The 19,593-nt window shown below is 27.7% G+C and overlaps 2 protein-coding genes across 6 annotated transcripts; one reads left to right on the top strand and one right to left on the bottom strand.

The window, feature by feature from the left end:
• Positions 1 to 1,370: 1,370 nt before the first annotated feature.
• On the bottom strand, positions 1,371 to 9,600 carry LOC122571938 (E3 ubiquitin-protein ligase MSL2). 3 transcript variants are annotated; one of them, XM_043736301.1, is made up of 5 exons: positions 8,885 to 9,600; positions 3,577 to 3,812; positions 2,989 to 3,183; positions 2,563 to 2,878; positions 1,371 to 1,786 (listed from the first exon to the last, which is right to left on the bottom strand). In XM_043736301.1, the coding sequence occupies exons 1-4, from the start codon at positions 9,462 to 9,464 to the stop codon at positions 2,606 to 2,608; spliced, it is 1,284 nt and encodes a 427-aa protein (XP_043592236.1). In that variant the 5' UTR covers positions 9,465 to 9,600; the 3' UTR covers positions 1,371 to 1,786; positions 2,563 to 2,605. The 3 variants fall into 3 exon arrangements, with proteins under 3 accessions (XP_043592236.1, XP_043592235.1, XP_043592237.1); XM_043736300.1 differs by lacking the exon at positions 1,371 to 1,786 and having other exon boundaries at positions 2,249 to 2,878; XM_043736302.1 differs by lacking the exon at positions 1,371 to 1,786 and having other exon boundaries at positions 2,249 to 2,878; positions 3,649 to 3,812; positions 8,885 to 9,599.
• A 374-nt stretch (positions 9,601 to 9,974) lies between these two features.
• LOC122571307 (U2 snRNP-associated SURP motif-containing protein) lies at positions 9,975 to 19,429 on the top strand. Of its 3 annotated transcripts, none has more exons than XM_043734892.1 (20): positions 9,975 to 10,215; positions 10,564 to 10,603; positions 10,696 to 10,812; positions 10,884 to 10,980; positions 11,235 to 11,549; positions 11,908 to 11,972; positions 12,276 to 12,441; positions 12,636 to 12,799; positions 12,955 to 13,017; positions 14,979 to 15,022; positions 15,109 to 15,213; positions 15,292 to 15,519; positions 15,606 to 15,848; positions 15,999 to 16,185; positions 16,283 to 16,469; positions 16,979 to 17,112; positions 17,344 to 17,432; positions 17,602 to 17,761; positions 17,881 to 18,032; positions 18,795 to 19,429. In XM_043734892.1, exons 1-20 carry the CDS (start codon positions 10,166 to 10,168, stop codon positions 19,072 to 19,074), a joined length of 2,886 nt encoding a protein of 961 aa, XP_043590827.1. In that variant the 5' UTR covers positions 9,975 to 10,165; the 3' UTR covers positions 19,075 to 19,429. The 3 variants fall into 3 exon arrangements, with proteins under 3 accessions (XP_043590827.1, XP_043590828.1, XP_043590829.1); XM_043734893.1 differs by having other exon boundaries at positions 9,976 to 10,492; XM_043734894.1 differs by having other exon boundaries at positions 9,976 to 10,364.
• Positions 19,430 to 19,593: the final 164 nt, after the last annotated feature.

Consider the following 19,593-nt stretch of genomic DNA (forward strand, 5'->3'; position numbering starts at 1 on the left):
TCGTGGAATAATTTCAATAGCTTTTTAATATATTATCGAAGCACGATTTTGAACAGCTTTTTAAGCTAATCCATGGACAACCCTAGTTTCTGAGATATTTGCAAAAAGCTGTCGCTATCACTACAGTGAATTCTGCCTACAATTGTGCGTTCGTAATAGCGTATGCGTCGGTATTGGTTACTGACCGTCTTTTTTTTATATGCTGTACATGTTTCTTACAAGCGTAAAATTTGAAATAGCTTAAAGTTTTTCTCGATTTATAAATAGTATTTAAAATACAGTCATTTAGTCTCAGAGCTTAATTCGTTAAAGTTTGTGTTCGTTTCTAAATCATTTGGTAGTTATTAGGTTTGCTTAATTTAAAATTTACAAACACGAGTAAAATGCTTTAACACTCCATGGGTAACAAACCAGTCTGAAATCCCTCAAAGTATATTTCATATATTGAATAGGTAATATGCAGTAAGGTATAAAATAAACATGGAAATTAAATAATGTACAATTGCAAGACCTTCAACTTTTATCATTATGTATTGAAGGAAGAAGTTACGATTAATACAAATATATCAAACGTGAAAGTTACAACTATGTATTTAAAAATACAAGCATTTAAGAATATATATATATATATATCTTATATGATATGAATATATATATAAAGAATAAATTACCACTTTACCTTTAAATGTAAGGAAGATTGGATTAATAGAATCATATTAATTGTTCAAAGAGAAGTTATCTTTATTGTGGGACATACTATCATTTTTATAATTACAGAAAGAATCAATTTCAACCATGTGTATATATAACTGCAAATAAAAATAAATTTTATAGTAAAACAATATTCAAGCAAAACAACATGTTGTATGTCTACAACAAAATATATGATTAATAAATCAATAAATTAGAAATAGTAATTGTGGTAAACAATTTCTTTTTTAGCATAATAATACATATATCGTTAATAAGGGAAGATATATATGTTAAGGACTGTGTTTGATTTTCTTTAAAACAACTGTTCACAAACCTGTGATAAATGCGTGAAATTAAAAGCAGAATTCAAAAAGTTCAGTACCGCTAACAAAAATATATCTTGCAAGTAAATCAGAATTCGAAAACTTGAAAATCGACAAGTTATCTATATATGTGGTATATTATTCGCGTATCATCAACCACCTGTCACGTATTCATATGTATCAACGACACGTATATATGTATACATACGCAGTACGTACGTACGTACATACGTACGCATATATATACGTACAGCAATGATACGCGTATCATTGGTTAAATATGACTATCATATTGACTCGTTTAAACGCAAAGGTAAGAAATCATTAATATCCTTATGATTTATACGATATAATATATCATATATTTTTCGATATTTTTTAACAAAATTTTAAACATATATCTATTATAAAGTCAATTTGAATTTTTATACATATTTATGCCATTTAAAACTATAGATTCTATAATATGAAACAAATTTTAATTTACTTTTTATAATATTTTGTAATACAAATGAGACATTTAATACTTTTCTCATTCTCTGTCAGTAGTATAAGATTTGCGAATATTTTGTATATTCGTATGAACTCACATCGTGCTCCAAAAGTAGATAAATAATATCTGGTTGGCCATTAACGTAATTTTCATAAATGAGAATATATTGACACTTGTTCGGCCCTTTTAAGTATTAATATAATTCAGGGACGCTCGACTTGACTCTCGCGGGAAAAGGGCGCCTGCCACTGCTTGACAACAAAGCTGCGGACAAAGCCTGCAAGTGACATCAGCAGTCATATAAAGCAAAGGTATTGTTGAATAAAAATTTATTATATTATCCTCGGAATAATCTTAAACGTACAATGCAAAATACTCCTAAAACTTAACGATTAAGGAAATAATCTTGTAAGAATTTCAACTTTTATGTCCTACTTATGTAAATGAATCTTTATTTAAGTATTTATTCAACTATTAATCATATAAACATGATCTTTTTCACTTTACCGAAGTGAAGTAATAGTAATAGTAAAATAGTAATAGTTATTTCTGTAATAATTACTATTATTTGAAATTTTTGCAGGTACAAAATTTTATTTGTAAAAACCTGGAACAAATGCAACATGACCTTCAAAATTTTTATAAGACGTATTAATTAGAAAATTTCATTATAATCTTGCACGATCTCTACATTTAGCAGGATTGCTCCCCATGAAAGTGTTACTTTCGTGCCTGCTAATCTCTGTGTAAGTATAAAATGTATCTGTAATAGGTTCAGCAACTCTGACATAATAGAAAACTAACGGGTACAACTAACCAAAATAGCGTATACTAAAAGAAAAGCTATAGAAGTATATTTAAAAATATTTATTGGGTATTGTAACAATAAAAAAAGTGTTCAAACAAAATATTGAAAATAACATCATCATCATCATCATCAATGTATTTGCTATACATTAATTGCGTACTATCCTTTTGTCATGTAGTTTGAACTTTATCCTATTTGAGAAACGTCTGTCGTAACTGCAATACCATTCTTTACATTACACGTACCTTATTATATTGTACATGACGATTGACAATATCGCTTGAACTGTCACACGTCGATCTGTATATCACTGTCTTCGGCTTCGCTTTCGGTACTAATCATAGCATCTTCTCCTACTAACAAGGCTGCAGGTAGATTTTGTGGAACATTGTCGATATCTAATCTCGGAGTTGAATAAACATTTAATACTTGAATCGTTGTCGGAGAAGTTGAAAGGCATTGTGACACTGATCCTAACGGATCTGAATTTAGTGTGTCACAATCCAAAGAAGTTGATAGTTGTAACTGTAAGTTATGTAACTCGGGTATATGCGGTCGAATCTAAAATGTAAAACAATATACGATATAATCAACTACACTGTTTAAAAAGAAAGCTTTGGAGATACAATTTAATTAATTTTATTGATACTATAATACTGTAATTTTTCTACCTTCAACCCATCTGCTGTATGAGGATTTCTACAACCCCTGCATCTACATTCAACGCAAGGTTTACTTTCAACGTAACAGGGACAACGTTGACCACAACATGTTAATTTCCCAGGTATTGCTGTAGCATTACCACATCTACATCCTTTTCTTTTACTTCGAGTAGAATTTGATCTTGGTTTTTTAAAAGCTGATGACTGTTTGAAGTGAAATAAATTCTTTACCCTTTAACTATTATAGAAAATTGGACTAAAGTAAGGATTATAGATTAATGCAGACATAAGTATTTAATAAATAAAAAACATAATATGTCATAAAATGCAATCTACAGTTGATATCTGCATTAATCTTGGTATGGGACCTAGCAAAATATATATTCAAATTTAAACTAGTGTTAGTCTTGAAATATAATAAAGAATGTTAATTAAATATAAGCTACGTTATTATGTGTTATACAAATCTAGAAATATGATTGTACCTTACAAGTAATATTAACGAGGATGCACGTCATTTAGCATTTAAATAAAAGTTATAGTGCAATGTAAACTTCCTGTAAGGCATAATATTAACCGAATATCTATTGAAATTACTTTGCTGCCCTTTGAAGATTTTTTCTGAGAAGGGGTCCCATATTTAAGGTGGGAAGATGGAATACATTTTACCCCTCCTACAGAGCTGTGTGAATTTCCATCCATATCCTGTTGTCCTACTTCTGTATCATCTGTAGCTGCTGCTTTCCGTTTTATTGTTATTTTGTTACCAGATCCAGCATACATCACAGAGTATATCGAAGATCCATTTGATACAGTACGAATGGCAGGTGATTCTACAAATACATAAATAAATTTCTCTACATAAACAAATATATCTTTCTGCTTTCTTATGTAATTACAAGACATTTTAATAATAAATAATGATTATCTTATTTTTCAAAAATGATCATTTATCATCATCTTTAATAATGTGAAAAATTGAATTAAGAAATTATATAATATTTACAATATTTCAGAAAAATATTATGATTGACTGATTACTTCTTTCATTTTTTAATTTCAAGATCACCATCACTTTCGTTAATAAAATTACATGTTTTCGACCACATCGCGTTACAGCCAATATTAAAATGCAATTTAACGATTATGATAAAACGACCATGCAAAAATAAAATATTGAAATCTTGGATGAATCATCTTTGAATCATTTTTGAATTATGAGCAAAAATAATCAGTTAAATAGTCGAATATCTTATAAAATATTACAAAATTGAATATAAAATTAATTGTAATAAAATTACGAAAGGAAATTGTTGTCAAAAAACGCGCAGAGGTAAATGAAATTGCATTCTTGTACATTCGGTTCGTATACGAGCTGTCAATGTAAAAATAGTTGACAATGTATAAAAGATAAACTCTATAAATGAAGTAAAGATAATTCTCAGTATCAACAGAAAATATATAAAAATTCAGACGCTTTTCAAGTAACAAAAAAAATTTTTGTGAGATATTAATAGTTACAAATACAATATTTCATCTAGATAATTCCAATATATTATATTCAAACGTATGTACATATATCTTATTTATTTTTCGGTTTTAAAAAGGTCCTGAAAAAGGACTATTTGAAAAAACTATTGAATTTCGGGAGTATATTTATATGATATATTATATTTAATAATTATACGCTATAATTTATAATTCATTGAATACGTAGTTATTTTACCTGACTTCAACATAATAAATTCAAATAAATTTAAACGAAGCACTTAAAATATGTATAATTATATGTTATCCGTGTAAAGAATGCGTATAATATGTCTTTTCTATTGCATTAGAATCTAGAGAAAAGAAGATCTAGAAATAATTCTTATAGTCTAATACAAGGTAATATAAATTTTTTAATTATTTGTTATAAATTTCATAATGAGAATCAACGAGGTATTTGTTATTCTAATTTTATAATTACAATTCCTGTATTTTAATACACTTTTTCGTCTTTTTTGTTTAAACTTTTCTATATTATATATTTTTATAAAATATCTTAAACAACATTATACAGGGTGATCCATGTAATTGTATCACCTTATAGTTCTGTTACCAGTGCAGTTACAGAAAAATGTCAAAAAAGAAAAATTCAATAAAGATTCAAAGGTTCAATGAATACTTACTTATATCCGTAGGATCGTGTCTGTCTGTCTGTCTGTCTGTCTGTCTGTCTGTCTCTCTCTCTCTCTCTCTCTCTTTTTAAGGAGCACAATGATATATATGCAATCAACAATCGCATAGGTTTTTAATATGAAAATAGATATTTTTTTATTACATGGATAGATTTCTCTCGCCATTCTACGTACGTAAAGGAATATGGGGTTAAAACAGTAACAAAATTATTAATTATCGAGATATTAAAAAGAAAGTATTTATTGAAGATGTTCAAACGCTTGCTCTTCATCACTTTGTAAACATTTCAGACAACGCTTTTTAATTATTTTCATAACTGAGTTTAAGGTTTTTCTGATTATCGTTGTATTTCGGTATTATCCGTTCTTTTACATCCTCTACAGAATTTAACGGATTTGAATAAATACTACATTTTTTAAATAACGAATACGTATCTGTTTCTGTTACGACCACCCACATCAATGTCGATAATTACGAATTTGCTATAAAACGTTTGAGCATCTTCTTCAAGAAAGATATATTTAAAAAATATCTCAATAACGAATAATTTTTTTACTATTGTACCCCACAATACTCTTTTACGTAGAATGACGGCAGGAAGCTATCTACATAAAAAAAGTATACATTTGCATTTAAAAAATCATGCAACTGTTGATTATACATACATCAGTGCTCGTAAAAAAAACATGATTTTACGGATATAATACTTATTGAATCATTCATCTTTCTCCTTTGACATTTTTCTCTGAGACAAGTACCTGGTCCACTTATAGATAATTTACCTCTAACAACATGTATAACATAAACTTGTTATAATTTGATACAAAATAATGATTACATATCTATATTTTAATATCTTCTTCTTTCCTCCCTCCCTCCTTCTCCTTCTCTCTCACTCTCTCTCTCTCTCTCTCTCTCTCTCTGATATTAAAAAGTATGAATATATCTAACCCGAATACTAAATGTTTTATATATTTCATTGCGTATATTTTACAGGACCATTTTGTATTTCTTTAAACATATATTAATCTAGAAGAAAATTTGATAATTATTTAGAAGTACTGTCACCTTACCGATTTCAATAATTTTTAAATATATTGTAGAAATTGACATTTTAAACAACCTTTTTTCCTATACATGTAACCGCCATTCGGTCATAGTTTCCGAGATATTTGAAAAACACTGTCGGTACTGAATTCTGTGATGAATTCTGCTTGTAATTATGTGTCCGTAACAACATATGCGTTAGCATTAGTTACCGGCCGCCTCACGGCGGCAGGATAAAATGGTACTTCAGCCAAACTTATATAAACTATAAACAAAAAATAAAAATTAGATTTGGGTTAGGCATTATTTTATTCAATACTAACGTATAAACTATCACAAACGCACAATTATAGGTAGAATTCACTGTAGTAGTACCGACAGCTTTTTTGCAAATATCTTGGAAACTAAGACCAAACGACGATTACATGTGCAGGGAAAAATTGTTTAGAATCATACCTCCGACGACATATTAAAAAATCATCAAAAGCCAAGATGGGATGGCATCTTTCTAAATAATTATCGTAATATGGAATGTTGACTTAAAGATATTTTATCCAGGCATATATATGTATATGTAAAATGGAAGCAAGAGCGTGTGATTCACGGTGTAATTAGCAACACTTCCTTTAAGTATCAAGAGGTTCACTTTGTATATTTTTATATTCATATTAACCAAAACATTTTAAGTTTATATATCACTAAAGTAACAATTGGTATATACTATGCAGAGCTGTTTGTATAGAAAGAAATTCTCTGAGACGACACGCAATGTTATATCTTTCAGCCAATAAGCATACCAATTTTTGATTGTTAGATCTATCAGAAATAATTAATCAATCCCTTGCTCCTTTGTACCTCTGCATAGTGCTTACACATAAAATATGTATTTAGAATGATCCAAAAGAAAACTAATTAATTTTACCAGTATGTATGATAGGTCATTCTGAATCACAAAGGTCACATAAGTATGCTATGGATTTCAGGTGTCTTCAAAATAAAGAATTTTTGGGCTATATGTCAAATATCATACATGATGCTAGCTATTGGTGAATAAAAAACTATATACAACGCTCAGTCTCTTTCTAGATTCTAAGTTATTAAGTTCTGTTTGATAACTTAGTTTTGCAGTGCCATGTGAGTTTTCAAACTCAGAATATGCTAAATAATAACGCAAAAATCGCGATATATAAATAATGATATCTGAAAAACATATCACATCATCCTATATTTTAAAATATGTTCAGAGAATTAAAGAAAATTGACGCACAATTGTCTAATAGTAATAAGAATTGTTACTTTACATTCAGGAAAATGAATAATATTAGATAGACATAAGTTTCATCCTACTGGTAAGGTAGATTTCCCTTCTACTACAAAATTATGTAGCACATATTGTTTTGTATCTGGCTTCACACATTTTTTTACAGATGAAGTTCAGAATACCCATGATAGCATAAATAACAATCATAATAATCACATTACTGGGCAACTGAAAATTCATATACTGTATTTCAACAAAGTTTCCAGTACTGAGTTCCATTAAATGTGTGGTATAACATCATTAACACTTATCTTTATTTAACCACACATAATACATGAATGACTCATGGTAGAATGTTACACAGATTTCTTAAAAAAACAACTTGCCTTCGTATTTAGACAAAGTATTTTGTTTGCAGTGATAAGAAGAATGTGATTCCAACATGATGGAATATCACCATCCAGAAAACAAAAATGTCACGACTTTGTTAAATACTCATTTCCCAGGGAGTTAGATGAGACGATATAAACCTATCCCATGGTCATCCAGATCAACAAATTTAACTCTGTTGAATTCCTTCCTCTGGGATTATACGAAGTCGAAGGTATATGGCAATGGTAATCCAGTGTCAAGCTAAAAATTGATACAAGCAATACGCAATGCAAGTGATGGTATCAGAAATGAAATGTCTATGATGTAACAGTAACGATCGTTATAACATCAAATACATATGTTTATGAAAGTAAAGCTATCGCTTTGAACATTTCCTTTAGTATATACAAATTTAATATATATAAATAGTAGTATTTATAGTATTTAATATATACAAAAGTAAGAAATCCATGGAAAATAAAGAACTATCGTTCTATTCTAATATTTTATATGTGTATCTTCTTTTTAAATAAATCAATAATAAGTAAACCATGACCTTTTTGATTCAGAATGACTTGCTAAACACATAGATAAAACTATTCAGTATTTTTTTAGGACATCCTACATCAGGATAAATCAGTTAATGTCGAAATTGCTTCTGATATTATAAAAGTATATATCACGGACAAATTATTATATTAAAAATGAAGAATCTTATTCATTATCATAATATTTCTGCTTTTCTTTTCTTTTTTAATTAAATAACTTCTTTAAATATTATTTGATGTAACAAAAGCAATAAGGGCATTTAAAGTTTTAATAAATTTAAATAAATTTTTATAAAAAAATAATGGAAGGATCTAAAATATTTGAAAGAACATTTAATAAAAAAATGATTTTTTTTATCATTATATGCATAGCTTTAAACACTATAAATTTCAGTTCTAAAAATTATTTGTCTTCTAGTTGAATATCCTAGAAAGTATAAATAACATTATGATACAAATAATCTTATATGATTATAACAAAAATAATATACTATACCAGATATACTTTGTGACACTGCTTCAGAATTTTGTATAGTATTTCCTTGAGTTTGAGTTGAGGTAGTACTTGTATAAACACATGGTAAAATACTGTACGCAGATTTTGACAAACCCGCTGTACTTTTAAATTCATCTTTAAAACCAGAACCCTCTTGTATGAGTTCCATCAGGCTACTAGCACCGATAGCTGATGCATTATTACCTGTTTTATTGGAGGACACTGAAAGTATTAAACTTCGATAAATGTTTGTATTTGTCAAGTATTCACACAATTTTTTATAACACTGTAACAGTATTCGTAATTGAACATTTTCAACATATTTGTCGTAATCCTTGCACCAACCACATGATGGTTTCAATTTTTTACGTCCACCTCTACAACCACGACACACATGATGTTGACAATTAGTTTCAGTTGGTGTATGAGGTTCGATTAACAAATTTGAACACACAGTACAACTTAAACTTTGTCGCAAGTACGGAACTAGCCTGTATAAATCTGTCCATGAATTTGGATCATCAGTATCCGCTTGTAAAACTAACCGACACGTTGATACGTAAAGACTTGTGGCATTCATCTTCCTTTTTTGAACTCTCTTAAGAGCCCCATAAGCAATACGTATAGTTATATCGGGAAGTTAATTAAACAAAGTAACAGAACATATTCACTACACACAAAACAAAATATCCGCCATATTTAATTTTCTTTCATTTGTATTTATAGAGGGCTCTCTCTGAATTACTCTGACTGCAAAGATGCTAGATGGCAAAATCTCTTAATGAAAAATTCCTAAATAGCTGTTAAAAGATTTAATAAAATTAATAATGGCAAAAATATTTCGAGTTATATTTGTTTCGAACCGATATTTTTTATTACAATAAATATAATATATAATTGTAATTATGTATACATATAACCATGTATTTTCAATAAAAGTAATACTTTTACGCAGGTGCATACATTCATATATACATATATTCATGCGCGTACCACACACACGCGCGCGCGCGCGTGGGCGAAAGGGAGAGAGAGAGAGAGAATATTGTATATATAGTATAGGATAGTATGCATACATGCATGCATGCATATGGTATAATGTCATATTTATCGTTATTCAATTTTATTAACAGTGACAGTTTTAAGACCGAACACTTTTTATCTGTTAACACAGATACATAACTTATCTATATATACAGCCTATAGTACGTTATTTAATCGGACAGTATTAAAAGTAAAACATAATGTTTGATTGACGCACATCTTTTATCTAGCTTATATATGACTATTCATTGTATATTGTATATACAATTATCAAACGGTGACCGAAGGTACGATACGCGTTCAATTCATGATTACTTAGTTCTTTAATGCAAAATGTGTTGAAATACAGATGTTTTTAAAAATATTAAAATAAACTTTACATGATAATGTTTAATTATAAAAATTTTTAAACGTGTCTTTCAAAAACAATTATAAGGTATAGATATTTCCTATGTTAATAACAATTTTTAATACTTATGGACGATGTAAAATTTCGTACATATGTTCACAAATTTTAATTGTCATTTTTCGTAAAATTTATGCAAAATTTTCCTTTGTTTAAAAGTAAGTACTATATACTAATATATCCTTGTAAATCACTATCGTTTGATATTACAAACTGTAAATTTTTTTAGGTTAAATTATATACAAATGGCAGATAAAGCTATTATGAAGGTAAAATTAAATAAATTTATTTCATATTTCAATTTAATTGTAGTATTTTTATATCATAATTGCACCTATTAATAATTATTTTAAATATATAGCAAATAGCAGAACAAAAACTTAAAGCGTTTTCTATTGGCACAATGGGTAAAAGACCATTGAGTAAGAAAGAATTAGAAGAACAACGTAAAAAAGAACAAGAGCAAGCTGCAGCTCAAGTAAGCAATACAAAATTAAATATTATAATTGTAAAGAAAGTAAACATATAAACATTTATTCGTATATATAGGCATTTGAAGAATTTGTAGCAACTTTTCAAGAAACACCTAATAAAACAACTAGCAAAGTTTGGGTAAAAGCAGGGACTTATGATGCAGGCAAACGACGTAAGTTAATCTTATTCTGTGAAATAGCAGATATAAATTTGAGATACTCATAGTTTGAGATTTATAAAATATATTAGCAATTTTTGTTTTGAAAATAATATAATGAAATATACTTATTGAAAATATATTTGCTAAAGAAAGGCCATATAAATAATTTATGTTCTAAACTACTTGATTTATTACTTATTATATATTATATTGTTGATTATGATTGTTGTAACTTACAATTTTATGTGAAAATATGTATTCAATAGAGGAAGATACACGTGAAAAGGGAAAACTTTATAAACCGCAATCAAAAATATCGGAGCTTGTAGATAGCAGATCATCAGCCGAACAAGCACAAGAATATGCAAGATTATTAGGATCGAATGAAAGAAAATTAGATAGATTGGGTAAAAAGAAAAAGGAAGGTGAAAAGAAGAAAAGCAACCTTGAATTATTTAAAGAAGAATTAAAAATGATACAAGAAGAACGAGAGGAAAGACATAAATATAAAGGTGTAGTGAAAAACGTTATTTCTACCCAGTCAGAAGATCCAATGTTAGCAGCGTTAAAATGTGTTGAAGGTAATTTAGTGATAAAGATACGCTCAATCACAATCTTACATAATTATAATCACTCATAAAAAACTATCTTAAAAAACAAAATTGTTATTTTTTAAGCTAACTTATTTTAGTGTAAATAATTATTTCTTATCCCTATATTAACAATTTAAATTTATTAAAATATATTAGGTTGCACATCTTCATATCCTGATTCACGAAAAAATAATCTACATAACCTTATTGATGATCCACATCTCCTAGCCCTGATTTATGAGGGTAAACAGTACCCATTTCTAGAATTTCCTCTACTTAATTTTAAATATGTTTATTTCTCAGTATTAAAATTATATTAAAAATATAAAAACACTGTTTTTTATAGATGGATCATTTGACAATGGCGATCCTAACACAACAAATTTATATTTGGGGAATTTAAATCCAAAGGTATAAATCAAGTTTAAATATTAATTTTGTATTTCTAATAGATTTACATCATAGATATATTTACATAACATATCACATTTGCATTATTAGAATAGTATTTAACAAGCTTTACAATTTTTCTCGCAAAATTTTGTAAAAATTGTACACTATTATGTAATTTATTTCTGTATATTATTATATATTACAACGAAATGAAAATTAATACTTAGAATTATAATTCTGTATAAAATATTCCATGTAAAAATTATTAATAACAACTTTTCTTATTCTCATATATATGTTTTATTCTTATGTTTAATATAGATCACAGAACAACAATTGATGGAAATATTTGGCAAATACGGACCATTGGCTAGTATTAAAATTATGTGGCCACGTAGCGACGAGGAAAAGGCTAGACAAAGAAATTGTGGTTTTGTTGCATTTATGAGTCGTAAAGATGGAGAAAGAGCATTAAAAAATCTTAATGGTGAGAAGATAGTTTAATTTAAATTTACAAAAAATGTTCATCAGTTAAATTAATGTTTAATATTTATGAATGTTCGTTGGTGTGAATATTTTTGCTTTCCATTTCTTTTCAATGATTGAATACATTGGATATGAATGAATATATATATATGATACGATTATACAGATATTTCATTACAATATAATGTTAATTAGGTCGTGACATAATGCAGTATGAAATGAAATTAGGCTGGGGAAAGAGTGTACCGATTCCACCTTACCCTATTTATATTCCACCAGCTTTGATGGAAATTACCCAACCACCACCTCCGTCTGGTCTTCCATTTAGTGCTCAACCGCACCGCCGTGATAGACATAAGGTATATGATATAAACAAAATTAGGATATATTAAGGTCGTTGACCAAAAATATGGAGTTGTAATTTACATGATTGATCAATAATGTATTAATGATTTATAATTATTTATAAAAGAAATTAATATAAACATGTGTAATTTTATAAATTTGATCGTAGATACCACCTCGCAATCGTAATCTTCAAACAGCAGACCCTCAGGAAAAAGAAAATTTTGAAAAGGTAATTCTTGTCCACTAATAAAAAATTTTATTTTTTGCAAAAACATTTGTTATAATTTTATATATCAATGTTTTATTAGAAATTAATGTTTATGTTTAAAATATCCTAACAATAACTGTGCCAAGTAATATAATAAGAAAGATTGAAATAATTCTTACGTGCTTATAATATACAGAATGACGTAATTCCTTATGAAAAAGAATAAGAGAAAATATAATATGACATTTTTTCATTCAAGGTTTGGTCTTTGAGAAAGATGAACTTCAAAATTTACTGTATATATATCTATACTATATATATATATGCAGTTATGGCTAAGATGTAATTAAGATATGATTGGTAGAATGTAGACTATAGTTTATTATAGTTAATTAATTAATAACTTAATAAATTAATTAACAAAGTAACTTTGTTTTAACAGAAGCACATATATTCATAATCAGATAGGCATAACTTTGTATACAACCGTAACATTTTTAACATTTCCAGTAGTTTTGTACCTGATATAATATTATTAAAAAATAACATTAGATTATTGTTACAGTGAATTCGGACGAGCTTCATTCTGACAAATGAAACGTGCAATGCATACACACACATAGAAATCAATGTGCATATTTGATTGCTTCGATATATTGAGTTCGTCAGAATGCCGAATTCGTCCGAATATACGTTTATTATAATCACAATCTCAGATGATTTCTTAAAAGCACAATAGGCATCGTAAATCACTCGTTAAACTATAGCGTACAATATTTTAGCCACAATTGCGTAGGTATACAGTAAATTTTCAAATTCTATTTTCTCAAGAATTAAGCCTTGAACATAGAGTTTTATGTCACTTTTTTCTTATCTTTTCATGAAAAATCACCTTCTAATAAAATGTGAAAAATAAGTATTTGTTTTAATTTCTGTGTACAATAATAATAATAACTTTAGTAAAGACGCGTTAATTGAGCAGAGATTATTGCCATTGAATTCAAATAACACAATGTAAACTGGGATTTGGAGTAACAATGAGTCATTATTTCACTACATAAGAAATAAAATTCATCTACTGCCAATAAAAACGAATTCAAGCAATCTAAATAACGATGTATACTTGGCTATAGTAATTTTTCCGCCATTTACAAATCTCAGAAAAATACAGAAACAACATGTCTGTTTAGAAGATAAAAGCAATATTCTTATGAAGAAAATATATATTTATAAAGTTCATTTTAAAAATTGATTATTGTTTGCATCAATCTATTTTGGGAAAGATCTATTTTTTTCTTCCTTCATTAATTGTTATAGTTATATTAATATAGTTATGATGACCTTTAATGCGTTAAATCTTGGTCTTTACTAATCAACATTAAAGTAATAAATTTTATTAATATTTTTATTGTGTTTTGAGAATATACAATGAAAAATTTTTTTCTCTTTTTGCTATTAATAACTGTAGAAATAATAAACTTCAATTTGTATATTTTTTTCCATAGAAGACATATCTTTTTAAGATTTATAAATATATAAAAATAATGTAACAAATAAGTATATTATTATTTGATGCAAAGTAGTTCTGTTCAGATTCATTTTTATCAAGAACAATTTATTAATCTATTAATAATATTATCATTGTGACAAGATAGAAATCATGAGAATTTCTTTGTCCCTTATTGTTTATATATATATAACTTATATTTTAATGGTAAAGAAAATTTTAAAGACAGATTTAATTCTGTAATTCTTCTGTAATTTCTATTAATATTTATGAATTTAACATACCTATTTAAAATATAAAAATATGTTATTTATTATACATAATATTTCTTATATAAATAGTTTTTATAGTTTACTATAATTTATCTGTTACAAATTGCATTATACCGAATTGACAATTATGTTTGGGGTGGATCAATTTGGATTGGAATGTTCAATTAACTATAACCATTGCACTGTAATGGGAATTATCATAGGTTTTACAAAATGCAGTTGTCAAAGTGGTTATTCCTACAGAAAGGTATGTTGTTATTTCTGCTAATTAAAAATAAATATACCACAATACTTTGCTTATAAATATTAAAGAAGTAAATTTTTATGTTATAGAAATTTAGTTATGTTAATACATAGAATGGTAGAATTTGTAATTCGGGAAGGCCCTATGTTTGAAGCAATGATCATGAATCGAGAATTAAATAATCCAATGTTTAGGTTTGTATAATGTCAAGTAACTATGAAAAGTTAGTATTTTATTACATTATATATAAATTAATGATATTTTAATTTTAGATTTTTATTTGAAAATTATTCTCCAGCACATATTTATTATCGATGGAAATTATATTCCATATTACAAGGAGATGGACAAAAGGAATGGCGCACTGAAGATTTCAGGATGTTTAAAGGTGGAAGTGTGTGGAGACCTCCTCCTATTAATCCATGGACACAAGGAATGCCTGATGAATTGATTGAAATGGAAGAAAGACAAGAACCTAGAAGAGGCAGTTTGTCAAACAGGTGTCACATATATTGCATCTTTTTACTAATTTTATTTATGATTATTAAAATCCTTTTCCAACATTTTATTATATCTATATTTATAGCCAACGAGATCGGTTGGAAGATTTATTACGCAATATATCACCTGAAAGGATAAAAGTTGCAGAGGCAATGGTATTTTGTATAGAGCATGCTGAAGCAGCAGAAGAAATCTGTGATTGTATTTCGGAATCATTGTCAATATTACAAACTCCTGTTAATAAGAAAATTGCGAGATTATATCTCATATCTGATATATTACATAATTGTGGGGTAAAAGTAAATAATGCTACCATTTATCGAAAGGCGTAAGTTGTTTTATTTTAGTTATAAAATTTTTAAATTTTAATTTTAAAATATAAATATTAGTGATTCATAAAGTGTATTTGTGTCTGTTATATAGTAGTTAATGTAATTGTTGATATGAATTGACATCAGTGAATGTATTTTTAATGCAGGTTTGAAACTCGACTTTTGGATATATTTAACGAAGTTCATCAAGCTTATAAACAATTTGATAGTAGATTAAAAGCAGAAGGATTTAAAGTTCGTGTAATGAGAATGTTTAGAGCATGGGAAGATTGGGCAGTTTATCCACGAGACTTTCTTGTTAAATTACAAAATACCTTCCTCGGCCTTGTTTTGGTAAATTTAACGCTGCATATCGTAAATCCTTCGTATTAACGAAATAATGGGAAGTGAACGTGAAAGGTAAAAGTAAAAGGTAATTTTATTTTTATAGATAGATGAACCAGAGCCAGAAAATGATGAAGATATTGATGGAGCACCTTTATCAGATGTAGATGGAGATGGTGCAGAAGATTTGGATGGAGTACCATTAGACGGTGCTGCTCTTCTTAAGGGTGCTATGAAACATGGCTTAACACCACAAACAACATCTAACTATGATGACATTGATGGTGTACCTAGTAAGAATATTTGCATTGTACAGTGTTAAAAGATGTGAACAATATTTATAAAGTATAATTCTGGACATTAAGACAATGACGAAAGTTTATGTACAAAAATGTAATGACAGTAATTTTTTAAATTATAAACAATTTAATTTTACGCTAGAAATACAGCTATATTAGCTACTGTAGGCCAATGGATCAGCTAACAAAACCTTTCTCTCTATTTTACTTACACTTTGCGTTTTTTATTCTGAGGGAACAAAGTGAGAAGCCTCAAAGCTTGGGTACATGAAGTGTGAGCGAAATACAGAGAAAGGATCATCTGCATCTATAGCACAAAACTAAAGCAAGCCTCAAGTAATATTTTTGTTACATTAACTTTCTCTATAAATATCGCTTTTTTTGCACTGTGTATTTTTATTATTACTCGCTATTTCATATAATTACTGAATAATATTTATACTTATATACATTTTATATATTTATATCTTAATATTACAATACATATCATCATATATTTTCAGTGGATGAGGATATAGATGGCGTTCCTATGGATGAAGATGACTCTTTAAATGTACAAAGTAAAGAAGATGATAAAAAACCATCAATTCCTGCGGGTTTTGTGCCATCTCGTTGGGAAACTGTTGATCCTGATCAGGTTGAGACAATTATTTTGCTAGAGGAAATTGTGTTAAATGAATCGCTTTTCAAGTCGAACCAGGTTCAAATTGTAGTGATCTAACTGTAACAACAGTAAAAAAACTGTAAAAAAAAAATGGCGGGAAAGTGTCCTGTGATTAGCTATTTTTAAGGAAACTAGATCACAATTTCTTTTATAGTACTATTTTATGTTTCTCATTTTATAGGATAAGTTATTTTGTTATATTAGGTTGAGGCACAAGCTATGACAACTAGTAAATGGGAAGAATTAGGTCAAAATGATGATTCAAATTCTCAAGATACTAGTATGGATTCCAGGTAGTATATAAATGTTCGACTGTTTCTTATTTTTTCAAATAATGTAAATATTACATAACAATTAGATTAAAGAAATACAATATATACACACACATCATCTTTGCATGTTTCAAGTAATAATCTAATGTTTTAATAAAATTATTAATTACAATAATCTTTAATTTGATAGTGGTAGAGATTACAATGAAGAAAGAAGAAGCCGATTGCGCGAAATTGAAGTTAAAACAATGCAATATCAAGATGAATTGGAAAGTGGCAGAAGGACACTAAAATCTGGTATGACGATTCAAGGACAGGTAGAACATTATAGAAAAAAGCTGATAAGGAAGGTAAAATTTTTTGCTTATAACATTATTTTAAGTTCTAATATAATCTAATAGAGTAGATTTTATAAGATATTTTTATCATAGAGTTTTTTATTATACAATGATTAAATCTTCTATTATAGAGTGAAAGGGAGATGAAAGATGTAAAAAGCGAAGAACGTGACGATGAACGACGAAGAGAAAAAAAGCGAAGCACGACTCCAGAATCTCCAAGCCATTATAGAGATCGAAGACGGAATTCGACAAGTCCATCAGCTAAAAGTAATAGATATAGGTAAATATTCTTAAAAAACAATCTATCGCAGAGATTCCGATTCAATATGAAAAATATATAACAGAAAAATAGTTGAAACAACAGTTCATTGACATTATATAAAGAATATATGGGTATAAAAAAGACTTTAATAATATCATCTTGTTACAAAAAAGAGTTGATGATATTTTGTGTCTTTTTTTTAACAGTATCATACTTTATATTACATGTTAATAAGAAAAATTTGCAAATTACTTACTAATAAATAACGACTATTCGTAAACCATACACAAATAAACTATACCAAACAATTACAGACATTTTCAGAAAGAAGACAGTGATTAAAGTGAGTGCCCAAACTGCATCACACTTTCTGAAATACATTTTTGCTTTTTCTTCAATGACTTTTAAATCTGAAACTAAATACTTTACATATATGTTATATATTACAGTTTTGGGAGAATTTATGGACTGTGATTTAAATACAAATCAAATTATTTTGAGGTCAAATAATCGAAATATGTTATATTAGAAATTTCAAATCAAATTATTTTATCATAATTAATATATAATGATATAAATATAAATTGAAAGATACATCGTCATTTAAAACAATCTAAAATAACACCAATTTTGATGAAAAGAACTCATCAAAATAGAACAGCCAATTCGTGGAATATCCTATATTTAAAAGTGTGAAAGCAATTAACAGTTTCAATTATAAAATGGGCTTCAAACCTAGATTATAATATTATTACAAAATATTTATTCATTAAATTTCAGATCACGCAGTAGGTCACCACGTGGTAAACGTAGATCACGATCACCATATAAAAAGAGAGTACCAATGACACCATCTCCGCCACGTATTCGACGAACACCTTCTCCTTCTTTTTCATCCAGAATATCTCGTAGATCACCCACTAGCGAACGAAATGACAGAAAAAGAAGGGCTAGATCGCCATCATTATCACCACCACCTCCACCACGTACTTCGAAACATAGAGCTAATAGTCCCTCTTCTCCATCTTCACGCAAATATAGACATAAGCATAAATATTAAGATGCTTTACATTTTTTCTATATTATAATGTTAATAGAATTACAAAACAAATTACGTTACAGAAATTGTTACATAAAATTAATTAATGCAATACTAATTGTGTATTCAATAGTTTACAATAATTTTCTTTTCTTTTAATATTTTCCTTCCTATAACTATCTTTAAGTGAATTTATTTTATATGCATGTGCTATTTATATATATGGTACGTGACAAATATGTGCATGAAAAACACAGCGATAGAATACTTAATTATAATAAAAAAAGGATTCTATTTATACATATACCTTTATTTATATTACTATTATATAACCGCATTATATGTATAAAAAAAGTGTACAGATTTAAAACTGAAAGGTGACTTTCTTATTCCCTTTTGTCACTTTATTGTAATTATGTAGTTGAAAATAAAATTAATTAGAATATTTGAAATATTTGAAAATTAAATTTCTTTACATTAATCCGTGCATGGGCAAACTTCAGATATTTTTCATGAAAAGTGTAACATAAAAGTTTTGTA

This window comes from Bombus pyrosoma, linkage group LG10, assembly GCF_014825855.1.
Source record: "Bombus pyrosoma isolate SC7728 linkage group LG10, ASM1482585v1, whole genome shotgun sequence".
In the NCBI taxonomy this organism is placed as follows: Eukaryota; Metazoa; Arthropoda; class Insecta; order Hymenoptera; family Apidae; genus Bombus; species Bombus pyrosoma.